The sequence below is a fragment of the Pagrus pagrus genome (genome assembly GCF_965226575.1).
Source record: "Pagrus pagrus genome assembly, chromosome: 9".
Lineage (NCBI taxonomy): Eukaryota > Metazoa > Chordata > Actinopteri > Spariformes > Sparidae > Pagrus > Pagrus pagrus.
The window spans coordinates 16,655,224-16,678,274 of NC_140193.1; the positions used below are offsets into that span (position 1 = coordinate 16,655,224).

The window sequence follows — 23,051 nt, forward strand, 5'->3', positions numbered from 1 at the left end:
CCCATCTCTATCCCCTGTATAATTATGTTTGAAAAAGAGTGAGCGGACTGTGACGTTTGACTGTTAGATTGTGATGGTAGTCTGAATCTTACTGTTTAACAGTAAAGCACACAATATCATCTGTCTTTTTTCACAAAAGAGACTTTGACAAGTCATAGATAAATTCAATTAGGCTGCTTCAGTTTTAAGTATTGTGTATGCTGGCTCACTGTCAAACTGTCATGGGTTACTGGAGCACTTGAATAGAGCGGAGCCATCTTGAGTAGTAACATCTGAGCTTTCTCTATTATGACGAGTCAGTCAAATAGTCAGGGTTGATCCAGCTCTTTTTGTTTAGTGACATTTTTCAGGTTCACCACACCTACAGTATGGAGAGCTTCTTTTCGCTGACAACAGTATTTGCACTAAAGTATGTTTGTTTATGCTGGAGATAAAGTGAGGCTCTCTGAATCCTATCCAAAAATGAATGCCACACAGATCCACACTGACACTCCTCTCCATGAATTATACACTAAACACTATACACAATACCTGCAAAGGAAAGCTGTAATGCAGGGCACCTCCTCCATTTCAGGGCAGTGATGGTTAAATTGCTTGTATAATGACCCGTCCCTCCTTTATAATCCTCCTGCCAAACACAGAGAAACTACCAGTGATAAAAAAAAAAGTGGACTCTTGCTTAGAATGAGGACTCTCGCATAAACTGACTGAAAGATACTTAACATGATATTTGCATGCAGCCTCCACTTCTGCTTATTAGTATTCAGTTTAGGGTTTTAATCTCTGTCAGCTTGTCCTTACACTCTTCTTCTCACTCTCACTATCAGGGATGACGGATGACGAGATCCTTCGGGCCGAGATGGTCTCCCAGTTGTGTATGAATGACCGTACACACAGCGCGCTGTTAGACCTTGTATCCTTCAACACTTAACAAATGCATTAAAGTAAATTCAGTCATCCATGACAGTCTTTTTCCCTAACAGTGTTTTCTTAGATTCCTGAGAATCCCAACCCAAAGAGCGGCATTGTCCCAGGGAGTTGTAGTTTTGAGGAGATGCTCTCTGCTGTGGCCGACTTCAAAGCACCGGTGTTTGAGCCTGGAGGCTCCATGCAGCAGGGCATGTACACACCTAAAGGTAGGACGTTTGTGGTGAAGTTGTAATAGTAACCTGTTAACCTTTTTGGAGAGTGCAGTGAAGAATGTCACAGAAGCTTCTGGTGAAAACTGAGATGCTGAGCGCCCTCTGGTTCGTTGTGACATCTACACAGTAAGATTTGGGTCATTCCATTGCCAGCTCACCTCGGCTCTCCCAGTTCACGTCATCGATTTTCTCAAAAAAATAATAATGTAAAAAGTTAAATTAAATTCATGGGACCGTTTTTAAAGAAATGTAGTTGTACTCCGCTAAATTTTCATCATTTGTGTGATTTATTGTATGTGTATTCGAAGACTCACCAATTGCTAATTTTTCACTGGATTGTGTCAAAATTTGTCCTGAACATCGGAGAAACATGAGTACAGCTACAGTTTTAAAATTAATTCTTTAAAAAAGACAAAATGACATGAACTGAGAAAAGTTCTGAATTCTGGGTGAGTTGGCATGGAACGAGCCATCTGTATCTGGGGGAGAGCGTGAACCTCCCATCAAGAGGTAGATGTCTGTCTGCTGCCCTCCGCTGGACAACAGTAGTGCTATCAGTAACAAGGACTGCAATTTGTGGGGAATTAGGTGTTCAAAATTGCAAATAAATGGTACAGTATACCATGTAATATTAAGCAAAACACAGAGATATATTTTGTATTTGAATCAAAAACATAATGAAATCTATTTTCGAACCAATTATAGTATTTTTAGCTATTTCACGGCTCAGAACTCACTTTAAAACAATCCATCAAATCAACAAAATGTCCTTATTTGTGTTACATACAATTACATATGTGTATGTACAGATGCAGATTGCTCTTGTTCTTTAGTAAGAAAAGCAGTGTATTTTTATATATACAACATTTTTAGATAGATCCTAATCTTTATTCTTAAGTAGTCTTTGGTGCATTGATCATATTCATTGTATAGTATTGATATAGTAAGACGCATAATTAAAACAAACCTATGCTCAATGCCTACTTGTGTAATTGATATTTTACCCAACCCACAGAGATTAAACAAATGTAATCTATTTCAGACCACACACTTTTTTTTTCAGATTTGTTGATAGAAATGAGTAAAAATGATGATATAAATGGGATGCGAATAGGCTGAATGTCCTAAGCATTGGGTCTATGTAATTAGTCCTTAACTGGCCACTGGGGGGCAGGCTTACACCACTAACACAGAGGAGGTGAACTAGGAAGACAGTGAATCAATGTCACTTTGTAGTGGAGGTTAAAAAACATCTCTTCTTTTTCTCATCTAGCGGAGGTGTGGGAGAAGGAGTTTGACCCCATCATGGTCGTTCTCAGAACGGTCTATCGGCGTGATGTCCAGTCAGCAATGGACAGATACTCAGCATTGTAAGTTCACACAATTGCCTTGATGTCCCCAAGTAGATGGGTAGTTTATATGATTTAGGTATTTAATAAATAGTGAGTTTCATTAAAACATTTCTACTTACTTTCTTGGGTTCTGACAATATTAATTTGTTGGGAGTATTCATGACAAAACCTGCATCATGCTTTGCTCAGTGTCGTAGGGTCGCCTCTCTCACCTGCACACAAAGAGACATGATAAGAAGGGTCAGGTCTACCAGGTGCTGAAGTTGGTTCCAATTAGAGAGCTGTCGACAAAAATCAATATTACAGTCTAAATTGTAATAGAATTGAGGAAATCTTTCTTGTTTGATTGTGGTACGGATGTCTCCCAGGACTAATGTGTCAGTGGAGGGGAAGGAGATACCTCAGGGTTAATTTTCTTGAAGGTCGCTGCAACGCCTGAAGATGCTAATTATAATGAAAGGGTCCCTCACTGAGTGCTTTTGCGTTTGAAATAGTAGTTGGGAAGATAACCTTTTTGTAATGGGATTTTAGCCTGGCCTTAATTGGTATAGCTGTAATTGAAAATATGGATAGATCACTGATGTAGTTAATTGTACTCCTTTTACACACACTGTACGTTTTTTGTGTTACAAACCAGATGAAACTGAGGCATGTTTCTCCTTGAGACATATTGAAGCTGCCACTGCCACCTTCAGAGTCTGCTACAGCCTCATGTTGCTCATTCACACTGTTTGAATATGATGGATTGCCTGTCAGGCTGGCCCTGGTTTTATATAACAACGATCCCATCATCACTAATAGAGTGAGCGACTGCACTGCCCATCGGCTGTTCTCTTGCATAGACTAAAACCTTTAGTGCAATGAATTACTCTGAACAATGTAAAGTGTCACTTCATCGGACTGTTATTTCTCTCATCGTCATACTTTATGTGGAAATTCAGCCTTGTGTTGCCTGTAAGATACCACATACCATCATGTGTGGCAATCACTGTGTTACTGATTGTTCTTGTTTTGATGATGTCACCTAGTTTGAAACAGTGTGGCATCCACACCGGCAACCCATGGCCGCCGTACAAGGAGAGGACTCCTCTGCATCCGTGTTACAAAGGCCTAATCAAGCTGTTGCACTGCAAGACACTGCACATTGTCATATTCACTCTTCTATACAAGGTGAGCCTTTCAACAGCTATTCATGTGGTGTAGTCCAGTGCTGCTCCTGCATCTTAATTTACTCCTTGAGCTAAATTAGAAGTGATTCTGTTTGCCATCTTTAATTGGTGCACAGGTAATATGACTCAGCGATTAATTGTTGCTGACATGTTACAAGATATTGGTACAATACAGGACTAGAAAAGTGCAGGAGGTGAAGCATAAAGTGAACAAAACTTATTGTGTGGATGAGGCATAATGTAGAAACAACAAAACAAAGATCTGACAGGTGAGCAATGACACTGTAACAACATTGGCATGGTGGATGGTATTTGTACCATTACAATGAAAATTGTTTTTTAAAGGGAAATTATTTTATACCTGGGCCCTATATTTACATGTTTGGTGTGTAACTAATTCATACTTATCAACATTTTTGAAATCGGTCCAGGAGACTGCCTCAGCTGGCTGCTGCAACACTGATTTTGACAATCTAGATGAGGAACAACTGTTACAACTCATCATGCGAGATTTCATAGCAAGGTTTCTCTTTGACAAGACTTGTGTTTCTGGTTAGAAAAAGGCTGGTCTGTCTCCATCAGAATCGTTTCCATAATGTTGTCAGACACTTGGAATAACAGCCGGAGCCTGTTAGTGGCAAAAACACTTTTAAGTGGATGTATCTCTGACAGTCGGAGTTGCCCCAAAGGATTGCGATTGTGAAGATTGTGTTGCAGCTGCCAGCTAAGGTGATCTACTGGATCAGTTCCAAAACTTTTGGTGAGCATCATTTACACACAAAAACATGAAAATATATGGCCCAGGTTTAAAAATACTGAAATTCCACTTTAAGGCTGCATTATATGGTAAAACAAATATTATTATGAACTATTAAATCATGATGATGTGTCATTTGTTTGGGTCTGTGTCAAAAAAACATTGAAAACAAACAAGATCTGTAGGGCATGGCATGTCTGCGACACCACAGTACCTCATTTTAATGCCGTTTTGTCATACATTTAACCTTTATCAAAAAATGATTCTTTTGATTTGAATATTGCACTTGGCCATATTCTGATCTCGATGACATTTCAATTAACTGTTCAGCCCTAATATTTTTCATCAAATGCAAAATGTCAAGCCAAATGTTTTATTGTTCTTCAGTTAAAACTAATACTTGGATATGTCCTAGATCTGGATGGATCATCAGAACATGTCCGAGCATGTGCTGTGCATGGTGTTGTACCTGATCGAGCTGGGCTTGGACAACCAGGTTCAAGACAACACTGTGGATGAGGTTAGATTTGTTGAGTTACAACCACTCTCCTTCTCACTGTGTAGACATCATCATTGTCTTACATGATCTTATGTGTCCAGGAGCCTTGCATTGAGGAGCACTGCCATGACAGCTGGTTCCCTGGCACCAACCTCCTCTCCAATCTGCACCATGTCATCAACTTTGTGAGGGTTCGTGTTCCTGAGACGGCTCCTGAAGTAAAGAGAGAGGCCCCGCCCAGCACCAGCACTGAAGCTTCTTCTTATGGCCAGGTAAGAGATTCCTCTGCTGTAGGCAATATACCTATAGTACTGTTATTACAGTGTGATATCACTGTAATCTAAAACAACTGGAAGTGACACTAATAGTGACTCCCAGTTTGCTATCGACTGTATGCTTCCTGCTAGTACAAAACAGCAGTGAATTAAACCACTGACAACGGAGGAAAGCTGAACATCTAACTGCTCAAGAAATTTTCCTCAGGAGATTCAAGCTAAAAGGCCAATAATTATTGGACTTGAGTTCATCAGGAGCCCAAAAACAGACTCCAGTGCCAATGTTGCTGTGTATCTGCTGGATAACATTAGTATGCGATCGTCTGCTTAAAGGTTAGCTGCAAACACTCAATGAGCCGTAGAGCACGCCCGGCTTGTGTTGCTGTCAGTTTTGCTTCGGTGTCTCTTTGTCCTCTAGTGGTCAATGGACCAGCACAACACCAATCAGGCATGCTTTCCACTCCTCCTGTCAGTATGACCGCATATGGCACTTACATAAATTGTATATGGCACTTAGGTAAACAAAATTCTACATGTACCAAAAGCAAGTTAAAGAATAAAGATTCAAAAACACAGCAAACAAATTGTATTTAACACAGCATGTAGAATAAAAGGTACTGTAATGTTTCTAACAACTTCTAAAGGCTGTGAAAACATTCAGTAATAGTTTGCCACAGCTTCTCCTCCACCTGCTGCATCTTGATTATCTGCTGATGGGGACTTAACATCATACATGCCACCTCATATGCCATCTACACTCCATTCAACTAAGTTTTCCTGCCTTTACCACCATGTAACAAGCGGCACATTGGCACAGCCAAAGACATGATGGTCTTGCCATCGGTGTGAGGTTACATGTTCAAGTAGAAACCATAGACAGTCACTGCTCCCGCCCAAGATATGGTCAACAACTTAATATTGTAAACACATTCTTTCACATCAGTTGTTGTACAGGTTAAACAAAGTAGATGTATTGTGTTAATAGGTGAGCTCAAGGGGTGCTGGTTTGACCTTAGACAAAGCCAGGCTAGCTTTTTCCACCTATTTCCAGTCTTTGTGCTAAACTAACTGACTGCTGGCTGAAGCTTCCTATTCATACATAAGAGTGATATCAGTCTTCTCATCTCAGCAGTCTTAGCAAGAACTTATTTCCAAAAGTTGCTTTAAACAGTTGACCAACCTAACAAGTTTCAATTAAATACATGCTTTGAATAAGTGCTTTATACATAGGTCATAAAATTATATATTAAGATGTTCCCTTGTGGCTAAGCATCCATATTTTGGAGATTATTAAATAGAGCACCATGACATTTGGTGTTCATGGTCCCCAGAGGATAAATACTAGTGACTGAGGGGTGCGCCCCTGACTTTTCAAGCTAAATGTAACTTAGCATGCTAGTAAAATAACTCATCACACCAACAAAAATGATGTCGTTTTTTCAAATTTTCTTTGAGCTCTGCCCTGATATGCATACGTTTTATTTATCATCTTACTTTTTTTTTTTTTGTACTTAAATGTTCCTCTTTCATATCATCATTATTTTTGCTCATTTTGCTGTGCCTGATCCACAGAACTCCAGGCGTCTTACAGGGAATTGGAGAGAGGTAGCTATCTACATCCATTTCTATGAAAAGGCTGATGGCTTTGATGCCACTAGCAGCTGCATTTGTCTATTTTTTATCTTTATTATGAAAGAATTTCTTTGCACATATTTGTTTGGTGCATTTCAAAGGACATCTGCCTTTGTGTGTTAAGGCGTGTGTATAATGCTGTGCTTCAGCAGTTTCCCTCCCTCCTGACTGCTGAAACTAATTACATGTGTAATGCAGGTTTGGGTAAATGCTTTTTAACCGCATGTCAGTATGATTGATGTTGCCTTGACTGGGCTATGATCCATGTTTATTTAACAGTGCAGCTCAGGTCCTTTATTTTGTCAGGTCAGGTCATGGCAACGCTTCAGACGGCTTGTGTGCTTTTAAAATCAGTATGATTTGAATTTTCACAGGAACATGGTTGTTCTCAGTGCTATCAGCAAAGGTATTCACGAAACGTCAGCTGAAATTTTATTATGGACATTTAATTAGACTTTTATGTGTATTGTGCCTGTCTCACTATGGTAATGAAGCACCCCGCCAATTCATCAAAGTCCATCAGAGTATTGGTAAGATAATTTTAGGAGATGGTGTTGTGCTCGAAGACAGATCTGCCGAAGCCACCAGACGCAGGTGGAATATGAAGGGTTTATATCTTTTTTTATCTGTTTGCACATTTTGCTGATATGGTGTGGGCTTGATACTTGAAATGTTGTGTGCTGTGAATTTTGTATGTGTGTGACATAATTCATTTGTGTGTCCATATAGTTTGAATCATGGGGCACAGGGTTTGGATCACCTATACAAAAAAAAAACAAATGTTCTCAAGCAGTTTTAAGTAGTTTCACATAAAAATATTCACCAAATATGTACTTTAATGTAGGGCTGTAAGACATGGCCTTGAAATGATATTGCAGTATTTGTATGCCTCCACACTGGAGACAGTCATGGTCCGAGGCATTATGTTATATTTTCGGGTTGCCAATCTGTTTGTTTGTTTGTCACTTCGTCCCATTCTTGTGAACGCAATATCTCAAGAATGCATGGAGGGAATTTCTTCAGATTTGGTACAAACGTCCACTGTGACTCGAGGATGAACTGATTAGATGCCCAAAGGTCAAGGACCTCATGGCGCCATATTCTTGTGAACGTGATATCTCAGGCATTGAGAGAATTTCTTAAAATTTTGCAAAAGTGTCCACAATGACTTATGGATAAAATGATGGGAATTTGGTGGCCAAAGGATAAAGGTCAAGGTCACTCTGACCTCATGGCGCCCCATTATTGTGAACACTGGCCATTATTCCACACCACAGCTCAGAAACAGCAACTTTACTTTACTGTAATGCAGCCATTATAACCAGTAAGAAAATAACACTTATTCCTACCACAATATAACGACATCCAAAATCGAAGTATATATATATATATATATAGTCGCGCATATAAATCCTCAATAAAATATGTTGTTAAAAATGTTGTTTGTTTTTTATATGATGTGCTTTCTTAGAACCTGCGTGAAGCTCAGGTGTTCAGCCTTGTAGCGGAGCGCAGAAGGAAGTTCCAGGAGATCATTAACCGCAGCAACACTGAAGCCACCCAGGTTGTCAGGCCCAAGAGCTCCTCCACACGTTGGGTCCCACCTGGCACCCCCCCTCAGCTGGTGACAGAGATCCTGGAGATCCGGGAGAGCATGCTGTCCCTCCTCATCAAGCTCCACCAGAAGCTGTCATCCAAGCAGAACTCTCTGTCGGCGTCCTGGCTGGAGGACATGGACACGAGCCGTCACGCTCATGGAGATGGCATTACGGCCATCGAGCGCATCCTCACCAAGGCAGCCACGCGCAGCTGCCAAATCAAGCGTAGCATCCAGGACATTTGTGGGAAGGTGTGTCCTCCGGTTCCACCAAAGAAGAACAGTCCCACTGACAAGAAAACCATGGATAAAGAAGAAAGGTAACATAATTGTATATAGTTTGTTAAAGAACATTCACCACTCTGGATTTATTCAAGCACAGCTCCATGCCAAATATTAATATTGCTCATTATCTCTTAGCTCTATCTACATAATATCAATGAACAGTTAGGGCAATCTTAAAAGGCTGTTGTAACATGATTTGTAGTATCAATCATTTTGTTTATAGAAATACAAAGATCGCTAATTCCTTTATTACAGTGCATTTGCAACAACAGCTCAAAATGCTGAGTCATGTGTGCAATGACAATGCAGAAAGTTTAATCAAATATTAGATTAATATTAGAGTAGAGATCAAAGGAAGTAAGAATTCGTCCTTGTCCTCTGAGGCTGTCACATTATATTATTTAAACAGCTGTACCAATCACTACAGGGTGCAACGACAACAGCTAAAAGAAAAAGGCTTGTAGGCTTGGTTCTCTGTATGAAAAGATTCAGTAATATTGTCTGGGGATTAATTTGCAAAAACAGATTTTTGTGCAAGCCAGGGAATCAATCAATTAATGTTGGGTTGTTTCAAGGAGATATCTTAATTTTATTTTATTAAATCATGTTTTTTTTTTTATCTGTTTATGCAAATGAAATCTTAGAGAGTATTCTGTATATCATATATCTATATATATGTGTGTCATATATATGTGGCCAAAGCAGCAGCAGATGATGCTTCTTTTTAAGATACATATACTGACTTTTATTTCATTCATGAAGATATTAGATATAAGATATTATATTTTTACCAGCTTTTAAAGTTTTGATAGAAAAATAATCTACACAATTATCACCTGTGTTGCCATCAGCATTTTAGCACTTCTTTGCACCACCATGAAAATGGGGTCCGATAGCTGTTTGAAAAATTCAATTCAAACTCAGTGGGTTTTGGCTTTTCACCTCACATTCCCCCACTAGTCCGTGTCTCCCATTTCCCTCCTCTAATGATGATGGAACGGGCTATAACCATTTAATAATTGCCTGCTTTTGGGGTTGGCTTCACCTCACAGACAAAGGTAAAGGTAGAATGTCTCCCATTCACACGAAGCAGTGCTGTTTCCAAGGCAACCGTCAGGCAGCGGTGCGGCCAGTGGCGGTGAGCAGCGAGAAGCTGATGCCCATTCCTCATACCGGTTGTCGGCGCCCCTGAAGCCATCAGTGAAAATTATTGAGCTGTGAAGCTCCTGTCAGCATTTGTTTATGTCCTCTTATTAGGGACTTAATTTACAGTCAGCTCTCACCCCGTAGGTCTGCAGAGTGGGGTTCGACCCACCATATTAGTTTAATAATCAACCTCTCCAACTTTCACAACACAGCCTTGTTGGAACCAGACACCTGCTACATGGAGTATGTTGCACATGCTGTGGGTGATCGGGGGAGACATGCCCCACACAACAGACATGCTTATTGCCAGGATACTGTAATGCATTTGTTAAGTGGAAGTGCAGTTAATGTTCTTAGACGAAGTAGTTGCCAGGAACTTAACAGGAACAGTGCTTGTTGTCAGTGGATGAAATTAGAGCAGCAACGATTAATTAATTTAAAAAAAAAGTAAGAGAAAAATGTTCTGATTCCAGCCTCTTAAATGTGAATATTTTTTGGTTTCTTTACTGTTTCACAACAGTAAACTGAATTTCTTTGGGTTTCTTTGGGAATTGACAAAGAACACTGATTGACATTTTTCACAATTTTCTGACCTTTTAGAGACCGAACCACTAATTGAATAATTGAGAAAACAATTGATAGACAATGAAAATAATAATTTTAGCCCTTTATGAAATGTTTTCACTTAATTACTACATCTCTCAAGGAAATGACTTAATTCCTTCAACACAGTCTTACTGGTAAAAGTCAGGTGACTTAAAAAAAAGTCTTAATTCAGTAGTTGACACAATTAGTATTCCTTTCATTTCAAACTCAAGTTAAATACTCTGCTGTTGTCACATTGCTGTATTTTCATCAAATACTATCTCACTTGTTCTTGCTTTCAGACGTCAGAGGGCGAGAGAGAGACAGCAGAAGCTGCTCGCTGAATTTGCCTCCAGGCAGAAGAGCTTCATGGAAACAGCCATGGATGTTGGTAAGAAAAGGCCAGCTGTTACTGCAGTTTTATGGTCTTAAAGCTTTAAATGACTAACCCATCACTCATAGCGGCTACTGTCCGAATTCTGTTTGCAAAGAGAAAGGAGTGGCATTGTGCTCTTCAGCCGTGGAACTTGTGTGCTGACACAATCAAAAACCCATTTTCTTTGGTCAGTCTTTTATTTACTCCGTGCTTCCTGTGTATGATCAAGCGAACTGACTGAAAATATTGGCAGTTAGCACAGAGCACTGCTTTGGATATTCATGCCTTCAGCAAGGACTAAGTATACGCTGATGTACTGCCACTCTAATACAATGTGCTTACTAACCTGCAGTTGTTCTAACATAGGTGTATAAGACCTTACGAAAGCACAAAACACACATTAAAACTTTTTGTATGAAGGGCATCTTGCTGCTGTAGCCCTTGAAGAAAGGCACTGTTGGCTGAAATAAACCTATCATTGCTGGTCCTTCATCGGGGCAAGGTGACAGTGGGCCGAGTCCGTGTTTGTGGTCTCTGCAGGCCTGTTAGGAGAAATTGAGAGGAGAGTGCTCCTGTGGGAGTGTGGGTGGCTGCTGGCTGAGGGCATATAGGATCAAAGCACTAATAGTGGGCTGGACTCCCAGGGCCCACCCTGACACAGCATGGTTAGTGAATGAATAATGGCTGCTATGATCAGACAGACCGTTGTGGCAGGACTGTATACTGACCTCTTTCTACACATTTCCTGCTGAGCAGTGACTTTAGTTGCCGTTACTTCAAGCTCACTTGCCTTTGGATCACCTGTATTGCTTTAAAATGGGATGGGAAGATGACTGTTTAAAAAAAATGAACACGACTGTGGTTTGTAGATAATTTTCCATCTGCCCGCTGTTTAACTTGTTTGCCCCTTGTCATTAATTAGTCATGTAGGTAGTTTCAGTATCATTTACTCAATTGAGACATTTCTCTTAGATTTTGGCCTCCTTCCCAATAAAATGTTAACCGAATTAATTTTTTTGTAATCATAGCAATGAAGAATTGATAGTTTTCAACAGCAACATGTCTTTTGGTGCTACTAAGAATAATCAACAGAACACAACTGATTTCTGTTGTGGATTATTCAGAGTGACTTTATTCTTTTTTCTTCATTTTATCTCTATTAGCTTTCGCAAAGTGGTTGCTAGTCTTCCTGTAGGTCCATATTAACATAACAACTACAAAAAATACAAATATAAAATAGTGCTTTATCAATATGTCTAAAAAATCCAACCAACCATAAAGATCAGAAAACTAATGAATAACTCATATAGAACTATACCACATAAATCAACAAACATCAGTATCCCATAATAGAAAAAGGAAGAAAACACAGCTCCAAACTAAATGTCATATTTTAATATATCACTTCTTCTTTAAGAACTGACAGTTGAAACATTACAAACACATTGTCTACACACAATACTTTAAAGAGGATTCACAGATTGTAGCATAAAACAGCCGTACACCAACAGCTTGCGTGTCCTTGTTTCCTTACCTTTTCGCATGTGTGTGTTTTTATTTGTGCACACACGTTGGTTGCTCGATGTACTGGGATGGCCTGGGGGCTAAAGCTTTGGCGTTGACATCTAATGCATCCTTCATTTCCCCAGGAACACAGTGACCTCTCCTGAGAACATATTTCCCCCAAAAAGCAATAAATCAATTTCCAACACAGCCTGACATTTCTCCACAATATTTACTGCTCAAATTGAACACAGTTCTTAACATTTAAAACTAATTTCACGTCAGTAATTAATTTCTGGCGCTGTGCCAATCATGCAGATAGGGGTGGAAGAGAGTGACTTCAATTCAGTTCACAGTATGTATATATGGAAGTTGAATACCTCATTGCACAGTACCATTTTGGAAGTCTGTCTCTATTCTACCAAGGTTCAAGGTGATTTATTTGTCATTATACAACACAGGGTTGCACAAAGGAAAGTGTGTAACTCCTTGATGCTGCGCAGCATAGAACATATATACAGTTATTTAGGCTATAAACATACATACATAAACATGTTTACACATGTTATGGGCGGCATCCTCGCATTAAAAGTTCAACATCAGCTAAACACCATCCATCAACTTTGACTGCGTGTGAGCACCACACATCAATGACGCAAACACAAAGTCCACTTTCATCATAGTTGAAAGTATGTTCATACAGTTGGTTATTTTCAGTGTTAGAAAGGAGAAGTGTTGTGTAACTCGATTAGAGTAAGTGACCTCCCTTCATAATGGATCGTTACCTCAGTTTCTGATCTACCTAAAGGAAAGCCTTCGAGACTATGTTACCTCTGAGTGTTTGTTTCTCACACAGGTGGTGGCTTTTTTTTCACACAGAGGTGAATGTAATGCTTACAGATCATTAAATATCAATGATAAGATCTCATAATTTTATTTTAGTAATTATTTGCTTCACCTGTTTCAGTGTATTTCACGTTTCTGATTATATATTTATGGTATAAAAATCATGCTTTTGCAGACTTATATCAAGATTTTTTACCTTTTTCCTCTAGAATCCCCTGAGACTGAGGCAGCCATGGACTTAGGAGCATCTGAAGTGATGGAGTCTGAGGTTCTCTATGACTGCGTGATCTGCGGCCAGAGCGGACCTTCAACTGAGGACAGACCCACTGGCCTTGTAGTTCTCCTCCAAGCATCGTCAGGTACTTCATGTCCCAGCATCCTCCCGGTCCATTCTCTGACGCTGAAATTAATTATCTACACAGGACGCATTTGTCTAACACTCTTAAAGCCTTTTAAACCAAAACAGTTATGACCAAACATAATAGAAATCTGTTTTTAATCTATTAAATCTATTTTTTTAATTCAAAAAATCTTTTAAAAACAAGTTCACAGCATCATATCGGCAGAGAACATACTTACTTTGAATAAGAAATCTGACAGTATTCTAATATGTTGAACTGTATTAACCTATACACAAACATGGAGGAAATCTGATTTTTAATTGGTGGTAACTGTTGTTTTAATTGGCTCATTTATCATTCATATTGATCCCTGCTCACTTGTAAATGGAGCCTCATCTTTTCAACGTGTGTGTGGACTGAGGAGGATCACTCAGTGTCACTCCAATAAATGGCATGTTTGATTAGTAATTAGTCACCTTGTAAAACGGTTCAGAAGACTCTGACCTCAACGTCAAAAAACATCTCATAAAGTCTTCCACCAGTGATTGGCAGTGGGTCCATAATAGCATTAATTGCACCAGCCTTATTGGTGACCACCACATAAAGCTGTATGCTTGTGTTGAATGCCAGGTTGTCTGATTTATTAGTCAAGATAAATACAAATCTAAGTCTAGACACTGAAATGTACCAGTGAAGTGTAATGTATAGGGCTGAAATGATTAGCTGGTTGATCGATTAGTCGATTGATTGAAAATGAATCGCTGTTTGTATTGATAAACAATGAAAAGTTTAAAGTTCTTTATCAAGAAAAAAATGCCCAACATTCTCAGTTCTCTGCTGCTGATTTCTGTTTTTCTATCATTAAAAATGTAATATTTTTGAGTCAGACAAAAAGTGAAACTTGAAGCAGTCACCCTTGGATCTGGGAAATAATGATCGGTATTAGAGGTAGACTGATGGTAGATTATTAAAGACTGCCAATGTAATAACGATAGTATGTAGCAGGGAAAGCAGAAAGCTATCATTATGATAGCTGTTAAGTCAAAGAAATAAATACCTGAATAAATCTGGATTGCTGAAGATCACAACAAGTCTGGAACTGAAGATCAGATTCAAAGTAATTAAATCTTGCTAGCAAAACAGAGGCATGCTTTTGGCAAAGCAGCAGTTATCTTTAGTCTAATGCATTAATAATGCCATACTATAACCAGCAACCTTATCATGCTCATAATATGCAAATACAGCTGTCTTAAATAAAGTTGACTTGCATTTGAATATGAATTATCTCAGGTACACAATAACATTACTTTGACTTTGTGTATGCTTAACGGTGAGGTTGGATGCTGTACAGGCATCGGCCAATATCAAAGCCAAGTTCTGTTGATAAGAATAATTTGTAAAACATTCTATCAGTGCTGATTAATCAGTCATCCTCTCACTGACATTATTCACTATTTTCAGATATTTTGAAATCTAACTGCTCAATCAACAAAGTAATCAGTAGTTAGTCTAATCAATTATTAATTGTAGCCCTAATATTGAATGAACTTTGACCATAATCATAACCCTTGACTTCTTTATGTAAATGACCTATGTATAGACTGGCCTGTCATCATAACATTATAATTCATTACTGACTTCTGTGATTGTCTTTCAGTGCTCGGTCATCGCTGCAAAAGCAAAGAGGCTAAGAAACTACCGACAAGTGATGAAGAGCACATCTATGCTGCGGACACGTGTGGAGTGGCTCACGATGTCAGACTCACGCTCATGCAGCGGTTCTTCAAAGATGTAGGTGTCTGAGAAAATATTGTGTGTGTGTTTGAATGTCTTGATGTTTAATTTACATGCAGGTCAGGCATGTCAGCACTTTGTTAAAGAAAACATTTCTTAAATGCTTGTGGTAGTCACATTATAGACCAGCTACTGGCTGTCATATAACATCAATATGAAGACAAATTGTGTAACAAACAGCAGAATAAAACTGTATATACCAACAGGCAGCGTTTCCAAAAGACATTCAAAGTCATCATTTAAAAAGTAAAACTAAAAAGCTTTATTGAAAAGTGCTTTAACGTCCCTGATTTCATTTGCTTCTAATGCCAGCGTTGTGTATTGATTAGTTTTCAACACAGCTCCAAACTAATAGTGATTATACTCGTTGAATTGGATATAATATAATAAAAAGCAGGCAATTGACTCTGGTCTGTTAAAAGTCCATGGCTTTAAAATGCGTCATCAGTGCGATTAATTGCAGTTTGCTGATTGAAGCTTAAAAAATCTTTCTTTATTAGCAGCACAATTAAACAAAAGGTCCCGGAGGCTGAGTGCCTGAAGTCATATTTGCGTTCTGTAATTGATGTGATTTTTCTCTTGTGAATTCTGCAGAGCTCCTGCCTGCAGTCGGTGTCAATAGGTTGGGACGGGGGCGTCTATGTCCAGACCTGTGGACACACTTTGCATATAGATTGCCACAAGTCATACATGGAGTCTCTGAGGGTAAGAGAAAGCTTGACCTTATGAAATGATTAGTTCCCTAATTACAGTAGTCATTTGGCATGAAATTAATCAGTGGCAATTCTGATAATTGATTAAATATTTAGATCATTAGTCAAGTGAATTTAACAAACATTTTCCAACCCTAGCTTTTTTTTGTAATAATTGGAGCCCTAAATCCACTGTTTGTTGATACTATCCTTGTGTAGAAGCAGTGTGGACACATCTTGCAAGTTTTGAGTTTAGACAGTTCAGTCAAATTTCACTTTCACGTGTCTTTTTTCCCCTCCAGAATGACCAGGTGCTCCAGGGTTTCTCTGTTGACAAGGGTGAGTTTACGTGCCCACTGTGTCGACAGTTTGCCAACAGCGTCCTTCCCTGCCGCCCTGGGCGGGGCACAGAGGCTGGTACCTGGCACACACCCACAAACAAGAAGACGTGTGTGCTTGTAAAGGAGGTGGAAGATCTTCAGGAGAAACTTGGCCTGTTCCCAGTAAGTTTTACAAGTGCAGGAGTTTGTAACTTTCAGCATCCTGTATGTTTTACACAGCCGTATTTTAAACACACTGTCAACTCATTATTGGCTGGCGTTCACATAGACAGTGATTATAATTACTGGAAACAATCAGCTCACTGCAAATTATAGGGTGCGTTGACCTTAAGTGCTGATAGAAGTAGGGCGGTTCTGCTTCTCAGAGACTGTTCTTCTTTCTGAGAATACAAAAACAAGCCCCTGTTTGATCATCCAACTGACATCCTTGAAGTGTCAATGACTTCCTGCGGCACAATTCTGTCACTGAACCTCTAATCTATACGGATGGGCGACAGAAATTTACAAACTGAATTATGACGATGCTTCACACAATGTGTAACCTTTACTAACCACAGTTAAAAGTTAAGAGAACACCACAGTATAGACTTCATTGTGAATAATTTCTGCTCAAAACTTCCCCAAAATTTGATTTGACACTACAAGGATGTTGTGAAATCTCTCTCATGCATCTTATTGTGCCAGATCTTTAGTTGTTTATTTTGACAACGCTGACCTCATTGTATCCTTGTTTTTTTCTAGACGGAATCCAACTTGAGTAAAGAGATGGAGTTTGTTATTAAAGACATCAAGAACACCACCCAGAAGAAATACATGGACTATGGCAAGAACCCTGGCTCACCCGACAATGATTTTCTCTTCATGTACTCCGTGGCCAGGTGAGGACAGAGTCACATTTTTAATAGAACCCTCCTTAAAAGTGATCATGTAGATTTTGCACTAAATGTTCACAACTTCTTATTCTTCGAGGTGATAATAGAACATGTAATACCTACTTTTTGTGTCATCTAAACACCTCATCTTGGTGGTGTTTTGCCAAAGTGACCCTGGCAGTGTGTGTTGACCGGGGAGACAGCTCCCAGAATCCCAAGGAAATAGGAAATTGTGGAAATTGTTTTTTCATTGATGTAATGTATAAAAAACAGAGAACATGCACAGAATTGGTATATGTGATTCTTAACAGGAGTGAGATTGTAGTATAACCACAGCTCCTTGGTGTTAAATGAAAATAGTTGATGATAGTGATGCTTCATGGGCATCACTACTGTATGTGGAGGTATTTTAGACTTGTGCAACTGGGGAGAGTCCCAGAACATGCTAGAAGGGTTTTGTTTCCCATTTGGCCTCAGAACACCTCAGGTTACCACAGGAGAAGCTTCTTGATAAGCCAGCCTGATCCAGAACTGCATAAGTGGCAGGAAATGAATGAATGTGTTGATGCATAAATGCAAGTACAGTATATGGATCTATGGATCCTGTCCCTCTAGCCTATCAAATAAGGGTTGTGGTTGGATTGAATATAGACCCCTTTAAAATTTAAAAGTGTTTATAAACAAGGATGTTAATCCACCAAGTTTCATAATCTGGTGGAATTCTTTGATTTGTCCTGTTACTTTGCAAGGATTTTGACAAAATACTACTTCAGAAGTTGTGCATGTGTACATACATCTGTTGTGAGCAATGACTTTATCACATTCACTGTTTTACCTATATTTGGAGCAGGGTTTGGTTTGTCGGTCTAAAATGATGTGAAATACATTTCAGTTTGCTAGAAGTCCACTGATTATTACCAACAACCAGTAGATCTGGAATTAAGTAATTTAGTTGGTTTAATTTGACTTAGGTGGTGACCAAAACAGCTTGGGTCGTGTGCCTTTTTAAAATGAGTGAGAAAACCCCGTCATTGGAGTATCTCTCTGTGTCTGCGGTCCCCAAACTTAGAGGTCCTTTTTCTGCACCATCTCACACATTTTTGCACCCGTGCACACACACCACTGACTGTTGAGAGCAGTGGGATAAATTGTCTGCCTGCTCTTTTGTTTCTCTCTTAATGCCAGCCCCTCAGCTTGAATAACAATGATGGTCCATGCAAAAAGACAGTGGTGTCCTTTCTTAGTATCAGAGTGTGAGCTTAGTAACATTTTACTGCAGAAAGACGCCTTGAAATGGAACTGAAAGTCAATACTGCAGTTGTTGCTTAGTAGATGCACCAAATGTATGGATCTCTTTGCATTTTTTACAAATTTGTTCAGGGATCTGTGAAGGTGTTGATTTGTTTTCCTCATACTTGTCATTAGACTGCTGCATTGGTCCTGGAAGTGTTGCAAGAACAGTGTCTCTCTGAAACACCATTAGCAGCTTTCTCCCTTTAGGCCACAATAAAATAGTGTTGACACTTGCTGTATCTTCACTTATTAGGTCTGTCTGAGTATGGATTCATTTAACCTCCTCTGACAGAATTTTTAAGTGCTCCTTCACACAGTTCCTTTACATTATATTGCAGCATGTTGTGGTGAGCTAGTGGTCAAGACACATATGATGCAATTGTGATGTTCCAGATTTTGGAACAAAATCTTAACTGCTTATTAGGGCTGCACAATATATTGTTTCAGCATCGGCATTGCAATGTGTGTATGCGGGTCACAGTGCGGGATGTAAAATGCAAGTAAAGCAGTAAACCCTACAACTTTTTTGCTGCTGGATACAAAACTCACACAGTTCTTTCTTATTTTCCATGACTACAAGAGAAGTCTGTCTAAGTTAGTCCACTTTTAAGGGTTTTTGGATACATGGAAGTTTTATCACTTTCACACTGGACAAACCCACTACATCTGGCTTTTTTCTTTAATGGGATTACTGCCATTCACTCCTGCATCAGATGACTCTGCAGTTGTCACAGGTATATATTGGCTCTGGCTTCAATCAGCTGTGATTAAAACGCAATGCCCAGATGGATATGCTAATTTATGGACCTTGTCAGGTTTGATGCTAGGACGCATGTTGTTGAGGCTACAACATGCGTTGTCAGCAGCCTACGTGTCACTTACTGAGCCTTGCCTGCTGCTTGATCGGTACTGCACATGTGCAGCTCTCAACAGAGATGAGAAAGAAGCAAGATGTTTCACTCCTCGCTACTTCCATCATCGTCACCTGAAAAACCGATGCATCTTATTCAGAATGTTCCTGATAAAGACTTTATAAAACAGGCTTAATGTCTTCTGGATGTATTTTGATAAGGTATATGATCAGCTGCTCTCTACTGTTCACTGTTGCTGTTTTTCAGGCGTGTTTGTGATGATGAACGTGACAATTTTTGGTGTAAAAGTGGTATTTGTCACTTGAGACATGCAGGCTCTGCATACACAGTGAACTACCAGTCACAGTCATTTTTGATCAAGTTATCAAACAAAGCAGGGCCTACTTTGGTTCTTTAATAAAAAGCACTCCCCTACAAAATCACCTGAATCATTCTATAATGATTAAGTCTTTCCAAATAGAGCGATTCAAGTTATTGCAATAAATACCACAGAAAAACAAAATATTGCAAAGTCAGGTTTTTCTAATGCTGTACAGCCCTATTGCATGTCACTCTCTATACTCGCATCATCTTGAAAAAAATTACACGGTCCTCTCTCAGATATTTGTATCTTTCCAACAAGCAGGAAACACGTCAGAGACATGACTGGCTTTCAGTTCACCTTGAGGTCTCTAACTTCTCACCACTCCCATTCCAAAAACTCTGCCCTTCCTGGAGCGTAACCATCCAGACCTTTTGCCCACCCAGCGCTGTGGTTCCTTCAGACCTCTCCACCCTGAACAGAAAGATCCCCTGAGTGTGTCTGGGTGCCTGTTGGCTCTCTGAAGTTCAATGAACAGCGCAAATTGCCTGAGGAGTGGAAAATTCCTTTGTCAACGGGGCGCTCTTATCAGCAAAAGCCAGATGGAGCTTCACCGTGGCTGCATTATCTATGTGAAATTGCTTTTTCTCCCAGGAAACCCAAGGATTTGCCCCCACCTCCCTGTCCCAATAGAAGGAAATGGCCACTGGCGAGATGAAAATAGGCCCAGATCAGTCCTATTTTAGTGATGCCTATCTGTTTTTCACCATCTATGTACTTTGTTGGAGGTTTTAGTTTATTTCTTCACTGTTTTGGTGTTGGCGAATTAAAATTCAGGAGTGAAATGTGTTTGGATATGCATGGTAAATTCACATTGGGGATTATGCATGAACTGTGGTTGGAACAGCTTTTATGCTAATGGTCCAGCTTGTGCAAAATCAGTCTTGGAAAGCTGTCATTTACTTGATACGGAATTGCTGCTTCAAAACAGGCGCATTAAATGGCAAATGGCTTGACTAGGCAGCATCTTTCATCTTCCTAATCAAACTGGTTAAAGAGGCAGGCGTAACCAAAAGCTGAATATGATGATACTCAGCCATTTATTCCAATACCACCATACTGCTCTCTAACACGTGCACATGATCTGCTGTAATGGCGGGTTTTAAAGGAATACTGCAGCCAAAATTGATCAATTTTGTATCACTGGCTAGTCCCATGTAACCTGCAATACATGAGTGTTTTCTACTTGCTTCTCAAGAGTGAATTGGGAGCAGCAATTGTGCAATGAAGGTGATCCCTTATGAAGATAAAGGTTAAAAAGGTTAAAGGTTCATTTACTAATCATTTTACAACATCAGGGTTGTAGAATGAAAAAGAGTTTAGATACCTTTTATACTACATAAGAAAAAGCAAACAAATAAACTGTTTTATATGTTTAAGTGTGAATGAGTCTCAGTCTGAGAAGAGAAGCTGCTCTGTAGTCTGGTGGTATGACAAAGTACAGTTTTCAGGCTTCATACCCAAACCACATCAAGGCAACACAATTAGCCCTGCTTTTAGGAACAAGCTCCTCATCTTGTGATGGCTGGTAGGATCATTATCCTGTTTGGAATTACCCTGTTCTGTCACGTTCACCATTCTTCATGTTTGTGTTACCTTCATGCAGATTTCCTCCCTGCATGTGTGCTGTTTGAAAGAATGCCACGAGTCATCCATATTGATGAAAAATATTGTTGTGAAGAGCGTAATTTGCAACACAACAACACAATTGTTGGAGCATAATTTGAAACAATAGATGTTTTTTTATCGTCACACAGTATGTTTCGTCATGTCGCAAAGCTTTTGCACAATTGTTTTGCACACTTGGGGCTCACTGGTTCATTTAATTGAACAACCGCTTCCAGCTCATTCTTTGGCCAGCAGACATTGGCTGATGATTCACTTTTTGAGGGAATCTAATGCTGTATGATTTACGCCGATGAAAAGTGATTCAAAAAAGACTCAGCGGGGCTACAAATTAAATTGCCTTGCCTTACCTTACCTCTATGAAAGCAAAGTATGAACAATCTTGTTGTTTTAAGAACTCCTGTTGAAATGTTTTCATCTGCCTACCTTCTACCAACTAATAGTCATGACTCTGTCTCCTCAGGACCAACCTGGAGTTGGAACTTGTGCACCGGGGAGGAAATTTGTGCTCTGGAGGGGCCAGTGCTGCTGCCAAACGCTCATGTCTCAGTGAGTACTCCTAGACCTCTTAAGCTTTTATTTCTTACAGTTCTTACAGTTTCTCTTCTAAATCTTATAAGTTTACTACTAAACAATATGTTAAGTATGACCTAATATCGATATGTCTATGGTATCATTCAATAAGACTGATTGGATACAAAGTCAAAACTATGCTAAAATGCTTTTATTTGCTGATTTTTGATTGTTTAACTGTTCTTTGTCCGTGGATTTTCAGTGACCTGCAGTATTTTCACTGTTTTTGAATAAAATTGTACTCTACTGCTGTGCTATGTCACATGTATTCAACTTTTAAATCTCAATGATAGTCATTGACCTTACGTCATTTCCTGTTGGCCTTTGTATAATAAAGTTTCTGACTAGAGATCAACCCCATTCTTCCATGTTGCAGCTGAGCCATTATAAAGAGAAAAAACAAAGGGTCGATTAGCAATGGCAGGCAAGGATAGATGTTGTCCCAGGTGAGCTGTTGGGAGCAGTCAGAGCAAATGAAGCAGACAAATGGGTCAAGTGCTGTTTTAGTTGATTGTGTGATGGCTGACAAGGGCATGCGTCTAGGGGAGGATGAAAACGGATTTTAGTTGAACCTCAAAGAAAACGCTACCAACATTGATTGTATTGATTATTACTCCTCAGCTGAAATCAGTTGTTCAGATATTTGTAGGATATTGCGACAGAAAGTGAGTATGAAGGTGTCATGGTCGAATTTGCTGTACAAGCTACATTCAGTTTTCTGTTTGTTTAATTATTCTGTCAAAGTTGTTGCTGCTGCAGTGAAATGGCCTGTCATCCTTGAGTGGCTGAAAAGAGATTTCACACTGGAGGTTTGCCATTTGTGAGCTACATTAACTGTGTAGCCGTGCTGACGGCCAAATTTACTCAGTTGCAGTACATTAGTGTTCGTTCTTCTCAGGGAAATGGATTTGAAGGAAAGCGGTGTGTTAACTGTGAGAGCTCATGGGGTTCCTAAGCCTGTTTCCCAGTAGGCACTTCTTCAGTTCAACTGATGAGGATACGATGGACCACAGAGTGAAGCTGCCTTCAAATCCCCTGAAATGGGCTCAGTCAACTCTAGAGAGTCCTGCTTTCAAATAGCATGTCCTTGGTTTATTTAACTGCAAATATTCGAATTAATCT

At 39.5% G+C, this 23,051-nt stretch overlaps 1 protein-coding gene across 2 annotated transcripts in view; it reads left to right on the forward strand.

The window, feature by feature from the left end:
- The window catches only part of ubr3 (ubiquitin protein ligase E3 component n-recognin 3), a 46,710-nt gene that overhangs the window by 9,285 nt on the left and 14,374 nt on the right, over positions 1–23,051 (forward strand). Inside the window, exons 17-31 of one of the 2 annotated variants that reach the window (XM_084361279.1) lie at positions 828–913; positions 995–1,136; positions 2,416–2,512; positions 3,523–3,664; positions 4,836–4,940; positions 5,021–5,191; positions 6,767–6,799; positions 8,298–8,743; positions 10,742–10,830; positions 13,374–13,523; positions 15,163–15,296; positions 15,894–16,004; positions 16,294–16,494; positions 17,074–17,210; positions 21,820–21,905. In XM_084361279.1, coding sequence (XP_084217405.1) covers positions 828–913; positions 995–1,136; positions 2,416–2,512; positions 3,523–3,664; positions 4,836–4,940; positions 5,021–5,191; positions 6,767–6,799; positions 8,298–8,743; positions 10,742–10,830; positions 13,374–13,523; positions 15,163–15,296; positions 15,894–16,004; positions 16,294–16,494; positions 17,074–17,210; positions 21,820–21,905 — 2,130 coding nt within the window. The remainder of the gene's footprint in view (positions 1–827; positions 914–994; positions 1,137–2,415; positions 2,513–3,522; positions 3,665–4,835; positions 4,941–5,020; positions 5,192–6,766; positions 6,800–8,297; positions 8,744–10,741; positions 10,831–13,373; positions 13,524–15,162; positions 15,297–15,893; positions 16,005–16,293; positions 16,495–17,073; positions 17,211–21,819; positions 21,906–23,051) is intronic. The other variant, XM_084361280.1, reaches the window with a different exon arrangement.